This window comes from Pelodiscus sinensis, chromosome 6 (genome assembly GCF_049634645.1).
Source record: "Pelodiscus sinensis isolate JC-2024 chromosome 6, ASM4963464v1, whole genome shotgun sequence".
NCBI classification, from domain to species: Eukaryota; Metazoa; Chordata; order Testudines; family Trionychidae; genus Pelodiscus; species Pelodiscus sinensis.
This window is the reverse complement of record NC_134716.1, coordinates 23978263-23996381: the sequence shown is the minus strand read 5'-3', so window position 1 is coordinate 23996381 and position 18119 is coordinate 23978263. Positions and strand designations below refer to the sequence as shown.

At 42.1% G+C, this 18119-nt stretch overlaps 1 protein-coding gene across 1 annotated transcript in view; it reads left to right on the top strand.

Annotated features, from left to right (window-relative positions):
• Window positions 1-9523, top strand: part of LURAP1L (leucine rich adaptor protein 1 like) — a 31817-nt gene extending 22294 nt beyond the window's left edge. The window contains exon 2 of the mRNA XM_006117845.4: window positions 8797-9523. Within this exon, the coding sequence (XP_006117907.2) occupies window positions 8797-9174 (378 nt within the window). The 3' untranslated portion in view covers window positions 9175-9523. The remainder of the gene's footprint in view (window positions 1-8796) is intronic.
• The last annotated feature ends 8596 nt before the right edge of the window (window positions 9524-18119 follow it).

The following is an 18119-nucleotide window of genomic DNA, read 5'->3' as shown; positions in this document are numbered from 1 at the left end:
GTTCGCTGGCTTTTGTGTAGGCCTGCCAGAGCTCTACCTGGTGCAGCTGGGCCCTTTCTGTGCCTAGTTGGCAGCCATCAGGCCATAGACTTCTGTGCTGAGCTTCTTGGTGTAGAGATCCTGGATGATGGTCTCCTCACTCCACACCTCAATGAGATCCAGGATCTCTGCACCAGTCCAGGCTAGTGCCCTCTTTTGCCATGGCCAGTGGCTTCAGAGGTGGCTGTGGGCATGCTGGCAGCCATGGGGACTTGCTGGGAGTGCTGGGGTCTGCCATGGCTGCAGAGAAGAGTACTGTGTGGCATGAGGCTGGAAGAGCTGATGTGGTGCCACAAGTCCTTTCCCTTCTTCCAGATGCTTTAAAGTCTGCAAGAGAAGGTAATCAGTGGAGTTGTCAGGGGTATGGCCAGAATGGCCAGAAGGGCAGGTGTGAGAGGCCCCTGCAGGCCAATTATTTCAAAGTAGCAGTGGAGCATCCACACTAATGCCATTTTGAAATAACAACTTTGAAATAAGCATTAGTCCTCCTCGCAAGCAGGAATTATTACTTCGCAATAACAAGCCCATTATTTCAAAATAACAGTCTGCGTTGTGTGGACGCTCGCCTTGTTATTTCTTTTGTAGACCTGCCCTTAGTGTGGACTCTTAGAAGACATTTAAGGGTAAATTAGACCTAAATAACAGCAAAGAACACTGAGAGCAAGGACTGGTGTCTGTAAACAAACTTTATGGGACTGTGTGAAACCTGGCCACACCCATGATACGTGGACATCCAGCTAGCTAAAATCATGCTGGACCATGGATGATGTTGGACAAGAGAGTGCCAGATTGGAGAGTTCAGCCTGTACTGGTTTCAAATTCTCTGTACAACAAATGGGAAATGTCACTGGAATTGGCAGTATTTCTCAGACTGGAAGAAAATTGCTTCTGTGTCCTATTAATATTTCTCCCGAGAACTGATTCTCACACTCCAGACCTCTGAGTGGCTTTTAAGCAGCCAACATGTTTGGCTTATTTTTCCTTTCCTATCCAGATAATGTAGGATGTCTCCTCCCAATTATGCTGGTTTTAAGGTACGTGACTGGTACTATTCAGCTCTAGGCCAATGGTGGGTTTCCTTTCCTATATCCCCACTAACTTTCCCAACACTCATCCTATTTACTCGGGATGGACTCTGGATAGAGGATTTGGCTCTTGGGCAACATCGTGTCACACTTCCTTGCTCGTCTCATTTAATATACTTGATGCACTTCCTTGCTCATCACCACCATTTATGGGAGTCTTGTGAAATTTAAAGTTACATACCTTATTTTTACCTGAAGTACATATATAGCTAACATTAACACAGCTGCAGCTCTGCCCTTGGAAAAGTGGGTCACATCACTTCAACTAAAATAAAGGAATGGTGGAATATTTTAAAAGATCAAAGAGCTATTTTAACAATTTAATAATACCACTTATAGAAGGGAATTTGTTGTATGCCACATTCAGAAAGCAAAGCCTCAACTAGTGGTTGCCAAAGGCCTTTTCTAGTAATTCTAGACATCATGACCTAGATTTTAAAACACTGCAATCAGAATCAATCCCTCACTCTCACTGTAGCTCACTTTCCATCAGAAATGATAGTTTTCTACTATAAACTCTTTAAAAGTAAAGATTGTCCTTGTAGAAAATCCTTTCTTGGCAGAACAATCTTATATGTGAGGGGGTTAAACTGAAAAAGGAGGGGCATCTCCAGATTGTTCACAGCTAAGGCTCATCAAAGGCTCTCCTAGCTAACTGTGAACATCAGCGAGCATGAAAACAGCTAAATGAGTTAGAGGAAGACACACAACATTCTGAAACAAACAATGTCAAATTAAATGATAGGCCATAACTGGGCAGCCAGTAGCCCTGGTTACATGGTATGGAGGAGGACAAGACAACAATCATTTGCCAGAATATTGAACTCATCTGAATGTTTCCCAGCCTGTGCTGTGCACTGCTAAGTCATAAGAGCAGTTGTGTAAAGTAGTTCTAAAGTAGTTTTAGATATGAACTACTAAAACTAAACTAGTATTTTTAAATAGTTTTAGATATGAATCTAATCTCTGCAGTTTGTCTCTGTGAAACACATCCATTAAAGTGCTGTAATAAATGGAGCTGTCAAACACGATGTGATTATATTTCCTTTAGTCACATTAATTGAATCTTCTTGCAATTTATTTGTTTACCTCTACAGTTACATTGGCTAAAACCACATGATTGCAAACTAATGAGATTAGGTCTGGACTAAAGTAGATATAAGTGGTAAAAATGGTATAGGTAGAACTCTGTTATCTGATGAAATATACGCTATTGAGGAAAGTCTTAGAGTGATAGCCATGTTAGTGTGAAACCAACAAAAGAGTAGTCTGTAGCACCTTAGACACTAACTATATACAGTAAAAATCCGATGGTCCAGCACTCCTGATGGTCCAGCACCATCAGGAACCCGGAAGTGCTCCGGGCAGCTGGACCATTGGAGCTGCTCTACCCCCAGCTTCCCCGATTCAGTCGCTGCTAAAACTGACCAGCGGCTGAATCCGGGACGCCTAGGGCAGAGCAGCTTCAACCTGTAGTGTGTGGGCCTCCTTTTGTGTTTTCTTTGAGAAAAAGTACAACCTGCCCATTGGGAGTAAGTTGTGATGTGTAGGGAGAGAGTGCAAGTCAGCAAAAATGCAAAGAATTGCTACTAAGTAGGCTGTTCTACATAAGTGCTGAAGCTGGGGATGTAATTATGGCAGTAACTGACTTCAAGAAGTAGCTATTACATTCTTTATTACAACTTTTTTCATGGTAATGTTATTGTGTGCTGAATTTAACTAGCCTTTTGGGAAATTCCTGTTTCCTAAATTTGCTGAGTTTCAGCAAGCTGCTGAAGTCTTGCATTATATGTGGGGGGTGATTTACTATTGTCACAATAGCAGCCCAGGAGACCAGGCAAATGTCTTGATGTGATTTATTGGTGGGAGTGAAGGAAACTGCTTAGGGAGGAGGGATGGGATATCATGAATCTCTGATTTCAAAACCTCATATAAAAATAATGATGGATGAAAAACATGATTAAAGTTGTGATTGGCAATATTGCTTTGCACAGTCCCAGATCCCTTAACTTAGTAATGTTTGTGATGCTGCCATGAAAATAATGCAAAAGTCATTTTAAGGCAGGGAGGGAAGGGAGAAGTGCATGAGAGACTTAAGCAGGCTTTCTAAAATTCAGGGATATAAGAGCTAGAGAAGCTTCTGAAATGTCTGCTGTACTACCTAGCAAACTAACAGAACAAGGATTTATTGAAAGAGGGGTTCTATCAAGATAATGTAATTGAGTATATTTGAAAGATTTGCAATTAAACATTTCTATGGAAAAATCATGTCCAGAAGGTAGCCTTGCCAAAACCAGATAAAGCACTCAGTTCCTCAGAATATAGATTCCTTTCCATGCCATTGTGGATTAACAATGGTGATGCAATATTCCCGTTCAGAAATTATGGACTTGCACATACAAAATAAAATGCCCATTGCATGGCATGACAGATTTTATTCATTTTCTTTTTTATTTCTTAGTTGAATTAAATTCTATTTTAAATATGGACATTTACAGTAGTATATATAATTTCAGAATTAACCATCACAAAAAATGACTAATTCATACAGAGAATACACTTTTACATTTTATAAAAATGTAAATTTTCATTAGTTAAATATTTCTTAACATTGTAAACATATAGATTTATAGACATGTAGATTGTAAACCATTTTAGACTCAATGTAACAAACATAATTTATATATTTAGAAAATATTATCAATGTACTAATAATGCATACATTTTACTTTATTTGAATTTAGAATACCAGTATTTTATCATTGGCACCCTAGAGACTAAACATACAATATATACACCCTTAGGGTATGTCTAGACTACATGCCTCTTGCCAACAGAGGCATGTAAATTAGACATACCAACATAGTCAATGAAGCAGGGATTTAAATATCCCCCGCTTCATTAGAATAAAATGGCTGCCGCATTGTGCCAGCTCAGCTGTTTGTCGGCACAAAGCAGCAGTCAAGACAGAGATCGGTCAACAAAGGCTTTCCTTGGTGACCGATCCCCGTCTTGACTGCTGCTCTGTGCTGACAAACAGCTGAGCCAGCACAATGTGGCAGCCATTTTTATTCTAATGAAGCGAGGGATATTTAAATCCCCGCTTCATTGACTATGTCAGTATGTCTAATTGACATGCCTCTGTCAGAAGAGTCATGTAGTCTAGACATACCTTAGGGTACGTCTACACTACAACGTTAATTCGAACTAACTTAGTTCGAATTAGTTAATTCGAACTAAGCTAATTCGAACTAACGCGTCTAGAACTAAAAACTAGTTCGAATTAGCATTTTGCTAATTCGAACTAGCAAGTCCACATTGAGTGGACCATGAACAGGGCTTAAGGATAGCCGGAAGCAGTGCCGGCAGGGCATCAGAGGAGGACTTAGAGCATGGAGATGCTGTCTCAGGCTAGCCGAGGGCTGCGCTTAAAGGGTCCCGACCCCCATCCCAGACAGACAGTTCTAAGGGGTGCCCCGCTTGCAAAGCAGTCCTGGCTTGGATTGCCCGGAGTACCCACACTGGGCACATCACACCACTCTGCCATCAGCCCGGCTGCACTTGCCACAGGCTGCGATCTGGGAAGAGCGGGCAATCGGGGGGCTGCAGGAGAGCTTCCACCCCCAGAAGCCCGCAGAGCCAGCCCAGTCCTCCCCATCGGGGGCTCGTACCCCATTCCTCCCTCACCTCCTTCCACTTACCCTTCCCTAGCCCCCCTTCTTATTGATGTACAAAATAAAGATAACGTTTCTTCCAACATTGACTCTGTCTTTATTGAACAAAACTGGGGGAGACTGGGAAAAGGAGGTGGGAGAGGGGAAGAGAAAGGCTGGGAGAGGGGAGGGCAACTAACATGATCAGGGGTTGGGAACAGGTCCCAGATGAAGAGAGGCTACAGAGACTGGGACTGTTCAGCTTAGAAAAGAGGAGATGGAGCAGGGACAGGATAGAGGTCTCTAAAAGCAGGGGTTGGGTGGAGAGGGTGCACACAGAAAAGTTCTTCATGAGTTTCCCTAAAGAAGGACTAGAGGACACCAAAGGAAAGGAATGGGTAGCAGGCTTCAAACTAGTAACAGAAAGTTGTTCTTCACAAAGCAAAGAGTTAACCTGTGGAACTCCTTGCTGCAGAAGGCGGTGAAGGCTACAACTAGAACAGAGTTTAAAGGGAAGTGAGATCAAGTCATGGAGGTTGGGTCCATGGAGTAGTCTTAGCCAGGGGGTAGGAGTGGTGTCCCTGCCCAAAGTTTGTGGAAGGCTGGAGAGAGATGGCATGAGACAAATGGCTTGGTCACTGTCTTCGGTCCATCCCCTCCAGGGTCCCTAGGGTTGGCCGCTGTCGGCAGACAGGCTACTGGGCTAAATGGACCTTTGGTCTGACCCAGGACGGCCATTGTAAGCTCAGGGCTCAGGGTCGGGGGTCTCAGTGGAACCCCTTGATTTTCATGCACACCTGCTCCTGGGTGGCCAGGCTGGCAGCTCTCCTGCCCTAGACGGCCACTTTCCTGTGCCTAGTGCGGAGATCGTGGACGAGGTCCATGATCTCCGCACTAGCCCAGGAAGGTGCCCGCCTCTTGCGGTCCAGGGCAAGCTCCCGGGAGCCGCCAGCCTGGTCCCGGGAAGAGGGGATGGGCTGGGGGACATCGGGTGGGTGGCTCTGTGCCGTGCCAGGTGCAGGGTCTGCTGGCTGGGTGCTGGCAGGCTTGCACCTGGCACGGGCACCGTAGCCAGCCTGTGCCCCTTTCAGGGGTCCGGGGCCGGGAGGGGGGCATAGAGTTTCCCTGGTGTTGGCCAGAGTGGCCACCAGGGAAACCTGGGGAGGGCTAGCCTCCCACTAGTTCGAATTAAGGGGCTACACACCCCTTAATTCGAACTAGTAAGTTCGAACTAGGCTTAATCCTCGTAAAATGAGGTTTTCCTAGTTCGAACTAAGCGCTCCGCTTGTACGATTCAAATTCGAACTAGCGGAGCGCTAGTGTAGCGGCTATGAATGTTAGTTCGAACTAACGTCCGTTAGTTCGAACTAACATTGTAGTGTAGACATACCCTTAGAGACTAACAAATATATATAGCTATAGTATCATGAGCTTTCATGGGCAAAACCCACTTTTTCAGATGAGATGATCTTGATCATTGCATCTGAAAAGGGTTTTGTCCATGAAAGTTCATGATACTATAGAAATATATATTTGTTCATCTCTAAGGGTACGTCTGCAAGCAGCGTTATTTCAGAATTAACCTACTTTATTCCGAAATAACATATTGCACGTCTACACTACACGCCTTTATTTCAAAATAATGTTGAGTTGGAGGACTTCTTACTCTGACTCATGATAAACCTCATTTCACAAGGAGCAAGGGAAGTCAAAGAAAGAGTGTACACAGTGCCGATAGTTGAATTAAGATATTTTGACTTAAGCTACGCAATTGATGTAGCTGAAGATGTGTTGCTTAATTCAACTGTAGCCCTGCTGTGTAGACGTATCCTCAGGTGCCACAGGGCTACTCATTGTTTTTAAAAGTTATTTTTATAGTTACAGACTAACTCGGTTACCCACCTGAGACAATATTTTATCAGTTGCACATGTTTCCTGTGTCTAATATATTTTATCAAATATGGATCTGGTTCCCACATGAATAGTTCATGTGAAATCAGTGGGATTATTCACATTGTATATGCATGTTTCCAAAATTCAGGACCCGTATGGCTGTTAACATACAAAACCTATATCTACAGAAACCCAGTGGTTGGGATTCACCTCAGCTTAACTCTGCTCCTGCAGAAGTTGGTCCCAAAGGCTGAAGGCTAAATGTCAGAGTAAGGCCAGTGCTGAAGTGCTTCTGAAAACCCCACTTTGCATTCATGTACCAAACAATATATATTTTAGTATGGCAAAATTTATTTATTTATTTATTTATTTATTTATTTAAATATTTTTACCCGGCCTTTCTATTTAAAATATTCAAGGTGGCTTCTAGAAACAAAGAATGTAGGCCATACTTACACAACGGGTGACTCTATCCTGGGAAACAGTGACTCGGAAAAAGATTTTAGGAATTATGATGGATAATCAGCTGAACAGGAGCTCCTAATGCAATGCAGTAGCCAAAAGGGCTAATACAGTCTTTGGATGCATAGGACAGGGGAGTCTTGAGTAGGAGTACACGAGTTATTTTACGCATATACTTGGCTGTGGCACAATTGCTTCTGGAATATTTTCTCCAGTTCAGGTATCCATAGTTCAAGAAGGATGTTGATGAACTAAAGAGGGTTCAGAGGAGAGCTATGAGAAAGGAATACAAAACCATGAATCAGTAGATTCAAGGAGCTCAGTGTATTTAGTTTAACAAGGAGAAATGTAAGGGGCAACTTGATTATAGTCTGTAAGTACCTACATTGAGAACAAATATTTAATAATGACTTTTTCAGTCTAGCAGTGAAAAGTGTAACATGATTCAGTGGTGGGAAGTTGAAGCTAGACAAATTCAGAGTAGAAACAAGATATACATTTTTAACCATGAAAGTAACTAACTATTTGTACTGTTTACCAAAAGTTGGTGTAAATTCTCCACTGGCAATTTTAAATTCAGGATTGGATAGTTTTCCAAAAGTTGTGCTCCATGAATTATTTTGGGGAAGTTTATAGGACTTTATACAAGAAGTTGGACTTCTGGCCTTATAATATATGAATAACTTTTAATTTATCTATTTACTTATATGGTTCTATTCACTGTAAGATCTGAGCACCTTGTGGATATTAAGGAATATATCTCCACAGCATGTAAAACAATTTTCAATCATCTGCATTTTATATATAGCCAAGTTACTTAAATTATGAGGTGACAGATGAAGTTTGTGGCACAATCAAGGACTGACCACAGATCCTGAGTCTAACTTAGCCTTAATTGTAAGAGTCCACTATCAAAGGACTATAGGTTCCATCTGGCAATGGTTCAGTATTCTGTAAACTGCAAATCTTTGTTGGCTTGGAAAATTCATTATACTGAAGATTCCAATCCCGTGGTATTTATCCATTAATTGTGTCATGTAAGGTCTCTGAATAAAATCTTAGATCATACTGGACCTCATAATTGTTGTGAGATGTATGTATGGATTGTATTTAATGTGCTGGGTAAATAAGTCTGTGTCCAAGGCAGAGTTGACAAACAGATTTCAGGTCAAAGGATATCCATTCATCTTTTTCTGTGTCAGCCATACGGATAAGCAACACAATGGAAGCCACCTCCATGTACAGAGTGAACAAGAAAAGAGCAGAGAGGGAAGTGCAGAAGAGACCCAGTATCATAGGGATTAGCCTGGCTATGTGCAAAGATAATGAACTTCAGGGATGTACATGGTAGGAACATCACTGGGTGACTGCTTACCAGTTACCAGTTAACCGGGGGCCCCACCAGACTGGAGCCAAGGTATATTCTATTGTATAGCCAAGGTACTGATAGTTAGTATGTTATAGTGGCATACTGACATGGAATAATATCTCTCAAAAGTTAGCATTCTCTACTGCTTTATTAAACATATCAAATCCAGCTCTCAAGCATGAAATCTGCTTAGCATTTACTTTTTCACGGCCTGATACTGTTTACATTGATTTCACTCCCATTTGTCTAAAAATACAATAACATTGATTTTTTTTGTTATTGTTTTACCATGTAGGTTAATCTCCGAGCCACTGACGTCAAGCTCATGCGCCAGCTGCTCATCATCAACGAAAGCATTGAATCAATAAAATGGATGATTGAAGAGAAGGGAGCCATTACCAGCAGAGGCAGTAGTTTGAGTGGCAGCCTTTGCAGCTTGCTGGAAAGTCAAGAGACCTCCCTGCAGGGCAGCTGTAACAGTTTACAAGACTGTAGTGATGGACTGGATGGAATATCAGTGGGGAGTTACCTGGACACTTTGGTGGATGACATACCAGGTCACCATACACCTTCAGATTTAGAACAGTTCACTGATACTTCTGTGCTAGAGGACTCTCAACCCCTGCTCAAGCATCCACAAATGGAGTCTGATGAATACTACTGTTTTGGTTAATATAAAGGACGTTCAGAGGGACGTGTGTGCACTTGTATTCATCTTCCTCCTTTGCTGCTATTTTATTTCATTTTGTGTGCAAAAGAAAAAAAATCCTTTTTAAAAGGAAAACATACTTTGAATTCACTTTAGAATTTTGCTTTTGCTTCCAAATTTTCTCGTTTTGGGTGGTGTGTTTGCTTTTTCCTTTTCTTTATCTTAATTTATTTCTGTGGGTTTGGGTTTTGTTTTATAATCCTATATTTACAGTTTTAAAAAAGGGGAAAGAAATGAGCTTTTATCTTCAAAACCAGACATCAGGGATTGAAAGTACCAATTTTTATGTTTGACAATAAAACATATTCTGATACCCATGGTTTGTAGTTAATGTTCTTGAGCAACTGGCTTGATTGCCAGAAAGCATAATCTTAACTGAAGGAGTTTGCACTTTCTGGTTCCCAGTCTTTGGCATAGATTCTGCTAACACCTATGCAAGAGAAGTCTCAGAGGGGGGAGCTGTGTTAGTCTGTAACTTAAAAAAAAAAGTAGCCCTGTAGCAGCATAGAAACTAATAAACATTTAGAGAGAGAGAGAAAAAATTATGAGCTTTCATGGGCAAAACCCACTTCCTCAGATGAGTGGAGAGAAAGAGTCCATTAACTTGACTCATGTACACATTTCAATATGTTCCATCGGATAAGAACAGGGACTAGTCCCCTGACATAGTAGCTTCCTCCGAAAGGGGCCAGTTTAGCTCAGTTGAGTATACCTGGGACTAATTCACTTGGAGCAATCAATCCCAATTGGGTTGTGGTTAGAGGCATTTTGCATGAAGAGGAGTGCAGGACAAGAAAGAGGCTCTTTGCAGGTTCTCCTTAGGGTCTGAGAGGCAAAAATGCCAGGAGTAGAGGCTTAAGCAGGAATGGCTAGAAATTGTTGCCAGAAAGTCCTGGAGAAGATGAAAGTCAATGTGTTTAATTGAGAGTATAATTGTTTGGTATGAATTTAAACTTGGAATGAGAAGCTTCTCATTTGTCAGGGAATTCCAGGAAGATGGGTATCCAAATGTCCAGCATAAGGAATGGGAGTGGCATGAGGCTTAAGAGTCCAGCACTAAGTTGTGTGAGATCATTTTCAGTTGTAACTCCTGGGATGAGGCATACCTGGGTGGTCGACAAATACCTTTGATGTCGACACCCACGCGTCCAGACTACCGTGCTGAGCCAACAAACAGCCGATCGGCTCAGCGCGGCAGCCATGTAAATTTAAATGAAGCGGCGATTATTTAAATCGTCAACCTGTAAACTAATCAAGATGCCCCAAACAAAGGCAGAGGGGGTTTCCCTCAAAAAAAAGTTGTTTCTCTAGGTATTTGTGAGACCTGAGTCCATAAATACTGTAGTGGGACATTAGGAGGCGTCATCTCCTTACAGAACAACAGGGTTTCTTACATGAGTAAAGCTAAACATATGCATAAGGGTTTTCAATATTGGTGTTTTAATTTACAGCAAAGAGATATCACTAAGTGTACCAGAATGAGAAACCTTCCTCTTTATCAGCCCGTGACTGCATAATAAAATGGCAATGGATATTTCCTGCCATAAAATGTAATGCTGCCAGTGCATTGTAATCCACAAAAGTCATGCTGGAATTAATAGGCATCTGAAGTTGCCCACAAATATCTATTTGAATGAGAGTCTTGTGCTATAAATGCCACTGGTTTCACTGATTTATTTCCAGAATGACTATCAGTAACTCTTTGAGGAATATAGAGGACTGAATTAGCTCTTCTGATACATACTGGGCTCGTCTACACTGGCCCCTTTTCCGGAAGGGGCATGTAAATTTCACTAGTCGTCGTAGGGAAATCCGCGGGGGATTTAAATATCCCCCGCGGCATTTAAATAAAAATGTCCGCCGCTTTTTTCCGGCTTTTAAAAAAGCCGGAAAAGAGCGTCTAGACTGGCCCCGATCCTCCGGAAAAAGCACCCTTTTCCGGAGGCTCTTATTCTTACTTTGAAGTAGGAATAAGAGCCTCCGGAAAAGGGCACTTTTTCCGGAGGATCGGGGCCAGTCTAGACGCTCTTTTCCGGCTTTTTTAAAAGCCGGAAAAAAGCGGCGGACATTTTTATTTAAATGCCGCGGGGGATATTTAAATCCCCCGCGGATTTCCCTACGACGACTAGTGAAATTTACATGCCCCTTCCGGAAGAGGGGCCAGTGTAGACGTAGCCACTCAGATAGTAGACTTTCTGTGTTAAGAGGGGAGATTATTGGAGAAACCCCTGAAGAACCTAATCTTCAGGCCTTGTTCTTTGCTCTTCTAGTTGTTGTTTCATGGGTGTACTATGCTGGCCACAGATGTACCCTTAACATTGTAATGCTAGTGACACAACATAGAAAGAGTAAAAATATCCTGAAATGTACATGCATTTTCATAATGTAAATAGGTAATTTCATTCTGAGTTATTGTAGGATCCCACAATAAGCGTGTATGGGATGGGTAATTGTTAGGATGAAAGACCTCCAAAGAAAACTTAGATGTTTGAGGAAATAGTCTTGATGAGTCAATATGAGGTTCTTTTCACTCTGAGACTTCACTTAAATTGGTACCACAGTTAAAAGGTGCTGTGATGTTGGAAGGTACCCTTTCTTAGGGTACGTCTAGACTACATGCCTCTGGCGACAGAGGCATGTAGATTAGGCTACCAGACATAGGAAAATGAAGCGGCGATTTAAATAATCGCCGCTTCATTTAAATTTACATGGCTGCTGTGCTGAGCCGACAAACAGCTGATCAGCTGTCTGTCGGCTCAGCGCTATAGTCTGGATGCGCGGGTGTCGACATCAAAGGTATTTGTCGACCACCCAGGTAAACCTCATCCCAGGAGGCATACCTGGGTGGTCGACAAATACCTTTGATGTCGACACCCGCGCGTCCAGACTATCGCACTGAGCCGACAAACAGCTGATCCGCTGTTTGTCGGCTCAGCGCGGCAGCCATGTAAATTTAAATGAAGCGGTGATTATTTAAATCGCTGCTTCATTTTCCTATGTCTGGTAGCCTAATCTACATGCCTCTGGCGACAGAGGCATGTAGTCTAGACGTACCGTATGATGAAGTGTAGGGGTTAAATCCTCATTTGGTGAAGTCAGTGGCACTAAACTAGTTTAAATCTGCTGAAAAATCTTCCCCTTATGTATAAACCTAAAGACTGAAAGCCCATGTTGTGTCACCAGGTGTAATTCACAGAATCATGTGTGCATGTTTTTGTTTTTTATGAAAAGGCCAAAAATTGCTGAGAACTTAAAAACTAGAAAGTAATAGACCACAAATCCCAGTGATGATTGAACCTGATACTCTAAAGCAAGAAAACCCTCAATTATGCTTGTAGCTGTTTCTGTCAGTTCACACTCACTCAGCGGATATTCTAGGCTTCAAAGTAGTGCTTGGGGTTAACCATTATTCAAACAAAACACACATTGACTTGAGTAAATCAGTATCTAGTTGAGTATCTGAGCTATTTGCCTTTCTAACAGCTTTAGTCTAGAGTGGCCTGGATACTCAGAGCCATAGTATCTAGCTAGCTTTTGGAGGGGTGGCTTTTCTTCTATATTTTGTCTTGCTTTCTACTGAGTACATAGACTCCAGTATGATTTGTTGCAGGGCTAAATGAACTATTTCAGTTCAGGAAATACATATGGGCATTGGTGCCAGAGTAAAAGAGAGAGTAGTCACATATTTATCCACTTAAACGCAGATGTAAGAGCCTAACTTTAGGCATCCATTTTTTTGAAACCCTTGGGCTATGTAATTTGATTGCTGTGAATTATAGGAAAAAAAAAAAAAAGCACTTTTTGCGGAAAAGTGTCTGTGGCCAATCTAGACGTGCTTTTGCACAAAAAAGCCCCGATCGCCATTTTCACAATCGGGGCTTTTTTGCGCAAAACAAATCTCAGCTGTCTACACTGGCCCTTTTGCGCAAAAGTTTTGCGCAAAAGGGACTTTTGCCCGAACGGGAGCAGCATAGTATTTCCACAAAAAGCACTGCTTCCTTACAGTAGGAAGTCAGTGCTTTTGTGGAAATTCAAGCGGCCAGTGTAGACAGCTGGCAAGTTTTTCCGGAAAAGCGGCTGATTTTCCAGAAAAACTGGCCAGTCTAGACATAGCCCAGCAGTAAGTGACTCAGGGAGGGTGATGGAGTAGTATCTGCCCATCAAGTAAACTCAGTATGTTTCAGTAGGTCCACACTTATCTACCCTTCCCAGTGAGCCAATGACAAATCTCTCTGCCATGGTTAGCTTGGTGGGCTCTTTTTTTTTTTTTTGAGTTGGGGCATGTGACAGGGCATCTGCCCTGCACTGGCCCTTTAAGGGCAAAAACCCAGCTCTGAGTAAGGGCTGAGAGTGAAGCCCCAGCTGAGGCAGTTATTGCTAATTAAGGCCCTGGGGGCTATATAAAGAAGGGCTCTGGGAGAGATAGAGGAAGACTCACTCTTGTTCTGTCTAGAGAGTAGGAGGGACCTGGCTTCCTGGGGGTAGAGCAGGGCTGGGGAAAGGCAGGCAGAGCTGGGGAAGCTCTGGCCAGGCAAGCTCCCAGGTTGCAGGGCCTGGAGCAAGGCCTGAGACTACTATGGGCTCCAGGGAGCCAGCCAGTGAAGACAAAAGCAGCAGGTCCACACCCCCTTGCCAATGATGAGTGGCTATTACAGACTGCAGTTTGCCCCGAGGCAGGGGTTAGATGAAGACTGGCAGTGGGTCACTGAGTCAAGGAGCTTATAGGGGAACTGGGTGTTCCCTGTGAGGGAGGACCCTGGAGTGCAGAGACTGATAAACACCCATTCCCCCCAGAAGGGGGCTAAGCATCATGGGAGTGGGCACTGCTTTGCTATGTCTACACTGGCGGGTTCTTGCACAAGAACTCTTGCACAAGAACACAACCACGCTGCCATGTGCTTTTGCACAAGAGCATTCATGGCAGTGTGGACGCACTCCTGCGCAAGAAAGCTCTGATGGCCATTTTAGCCTTAGGATTTTCTTGCACAAGAAATCCCTGCCGCGCGTCCACACTGCCCTCTTGCGCAAGAGCTCTTGCGCAAGAGGGCTTACACTTGTTAGAAAAAAGCATAGCTCTTGTGCAAGAAGCCCTGTCTTCCGACGCCGTACTGTAGATCTTCAGCTAGAGGGGGCGGGCAGTGTGGACACTCTGCAGGTTCTTGCACAAGAACCCGCCAGTGTAGACATAGGCCTAGGAGGGTGACGTGGATCTGGAAGAGGATGAAGGGGAGTGAAGATACAGGAAGACACCGGTAGGCACCCAGTGCTACCGGAAGGAGGCGCTAATTCCCAGTGCTACTGGAAGAAGGTGCTGTGGTGGTGAGTCCACCCCATAGGTACGTCTAAATTACATCCCTCTTTCAAAAGAGGGTTGTAAATTAGACAAATCAAAATTTCAAATGAAGCCAGGTTTTGAATTTCTCGTGCTTCATTTGCATAATCACATCATGGCGTTTTTTTGAAAAACGCTATTTCAAAAGTGAAACCGCAGTCTAGACACCGGTCTTTTGAAAAGAAAAGCCTTTTTCGAAAGATCCTGTACTCCGCAAAAAATGAGGTTTACAGGATCTTTCGAAAAAGGCTTTTCTTTTCAAAAGAACCACGTCTAGGCCATGGTTTCACTTTCAAAATAGTGTTTTTCAAAAAAACACCATGACGTGATTATGCTAATGAAGCACGGGAAATTCAAATCCCAGCTTCATTTGCAATTTCGATATGTCTAATTTACATCTCTCTTTTGAAAGAGGTACGTAATCTAGACATAGCCCATGACAGGCAACCACATCTGCACTGAGTATACAAGATGTGGTCATTCCATAGATTTGGATAGAGGCAAAGGCAATATAATATTTTCTATCTCTTTCTTAATTCCATTCTTTCTGCTCTTTTGACTGCCACTGAGCAATCACTCCAAGATCTCTTTCTTGAGTGGTACCAACTCATTTAAACCCCATCATTTTATATGAGTAGGTGGAATTAGTTTTCCAATGTGCATTACTTTGCATTTATCAACATTGAGTTTCATTGGCCGTTTTGTTGTCCCATCATCCAGTTTTGAGAGATCCCTTTGTAGCTCTTCACAGTCTGCTTTGTGATTTATTATCTTGAGTAGTTTTACATTATCTGCAAATTTTGTGACCTCACTCTTACCCCTTTTTCCAGATCATTTATAAATATGTTGACTAGTACTGGACCCAGTACAAACCACTGAGGGACACACCTATTTACCAGTCTGCATTCTGAAAACTGACCATTTATACCTATCCTATTACCATTCCATGAGTGGACCTTCCCTCTTATCCCATGACAGCTTTCTTTAAGAGTTTTTATTAGGGACTTTGTGAAAGACTTTCTGAAAATCTAAGTACACTAGATCTTCTGGATCCCCCTTTTCCACATGCTTGTTGACTCCAGTGTTTTGGTGAAGTTTCAACCAGTTTGCCCAGTTCTGAGGTCAATCTTACTGGCCTGTCATTGCCAAAATTATCTCTGGAGCCCTTTTTAAAAAATTGGCATCACATTAGCTATCTTCCAGTTATTCCCTTTTGGTTTTGGTTTTCCTTTTCATTACCTCTTCTTCTCCTTCCCCTCCCTTTCCCCCCACCCCCACCCCCAAACTGGAAAGAAATTCTCTCCAATGCCAAACTTGTAATTATTGGGGGGAAAAACATTTGCCACTCTTTCATTAACATTTCTGCTTGCAATAGGGAGATCCTTTTTGCCCTCACTTTTTCAGACTATCCAGAGCTACAGCTCTGCAGACATATAATGATGATTTTAGGAGGAAAAATGAGAACTAAATACAAATTGGAAATTCCCTGGCTTTCCAAAGCAATTTTATGCATCTGTGTGCAGAATAGACAGATCCTTATTAAATTGATTTGGAATTGAATTAAATAGGAGAGACCCTTGTTAAATTGATTTGAACTATTAAACATGGATTGTATCCTTCTCTAATATACCTTACTTAAGACCTTAGTCCATCCCATGCATTTCAGCACATTGAGCTACCCACATTCTCCATGCTTGCTTATCAGCTGCCATATGATCCAAGTCCTCCCAATTTGAATTAATTTTTTCTATGTTGTTGATAATTGTACACTGTCAAGTTATTCTAGCTCTTTCGTCTTGGAATTTTTTTTACTTCCAATTGAGAGCCATAATCGGTAGTCAGTTATGATCCATTCATAACACATGCCCTCATCATTGATGTCTTCTCTTACAAATTATTTGTAATAGAAACTTCACTTTAGCCATTTTTCTGACCACATTAATTTTTTTCTTTTTTTCATAGCTTTCCTCTAAAGAGTATTATATAGCTGGATTTACTTGTAAGAATCAGAGGATAAATAAAGTGCATATTAGGTTCAGCATTTGTAATATAATAAATCTGTGTTGATGCTTGTTCACTAGCATTAAACTTTGCATTTTGCTTATGCTCTTATTACCAATAAAGCCATTTAAAATGCTAAAGGAAGAAAATTATGCTTTTCTTGTTTAATGCGGGTTACCCTATTAAAATACAAGTATTTACTTTATAGCATTCTCAAGGGCTAAACTCAATACAGCAGTTCAATCTGAAAGCACTGTGAGAAAAAATACATTAATTCTCCTGATTAAACTGAGCGAGAATACAGTACAGCAGACAAGCATCAAGATTCTGCTTTGTTCTGCTGTTTTAAACTATAGAGTGGCTGGGCAGAGAACCATGGTGAAAGGAAACAAAGGAAAATCATGCAGCAGTAAAAACAATTGAAAGGGCTAAAATATTTTCCTTTTAGGTTTGAGCGGGCATGACTATATATGTTGTAGCCCCACTGAATGACTGTCTAATCAGTTGGATGAAGAGACTGGAGTGGAACAATATTTAAATCTGGACAAATTCAAGTTAGAAGTTTTTAAGTGAAAGTGATTAGCCATTGGCATACATGGTCAACAAAAGTGGTATAGTCTCCATTTGTTTTTATCTATAAAAATGGATGGCTTTCCTGGAAGATAGGGTATGTCTACACTACCACCCTAGTTCAAACTAGGGTGGTTAATGTAGGCAACCGAAGTTGCAAATGAAGCCCGGGATTTGAATTTCCCGGGCTTCATTTGCATCTTGCCGGGTGCCGCCATTTTTAAATGTCCGTTAGTTCGGACTCCGTGCCCGCGGCTACACGTGGCACGGACTAGGTAGTAATGGTAGTTCAGAATAGGAAGCCTAATCCGAACTACCTAGTCCGTGCCGCATGTAGCCGCGGGCACGGAGTCCGAACTAGCGGACATTTAAAAATGGCGGTGCCCGGCAAGATGCAAATGAAGCCCGGGAAATTCAAATCCCGGGCTTCATTTGCAACTTCGGTTGCCTACATTAACCACCCTAGTTCGAACTAGGGTGGTAGAGTAGACATACCCATATGTATTAGCCAAACACAAGTAACTGGGTTCAATGCAAGGGTGACTGGGTGATTTATTTTTCTTTGGGCTCATCTGCATGGTCAGCTAGTGTGCAGCAAGCCATTGTATGAATCTACAGTGCTCTTAACTTGCCATGCATTTACTTGCTTAGTGAGACCCTGCAACCGTCCCATAGTTCTGCTCTTTGAAGTGTGTCAAAACAAACCGTGAAACTTTTAATTTATGGTAACAAGAGCTGTGTGGCTAGTCAGTGTGCAGCAAGCTAGTAAAATCTAGAGTCACACTCTGTATTGCTGCACTCTATTTTTTTTATGTAGTTAAATCTGCTGATTATTTTAATCCACCACCTTCTTATGGTGTCAGGTAAAGTCTTGAAGAAAAAATTACAAACAATGCATCTCCAACTATGACTTTGAAATAGTATACCAGCTGTGAAATAAACAGATTCGAAGGCATTTATTTTTCCATTATCCTTTGGGTCTTGGTAATAGAGCTAATGAGCTAAT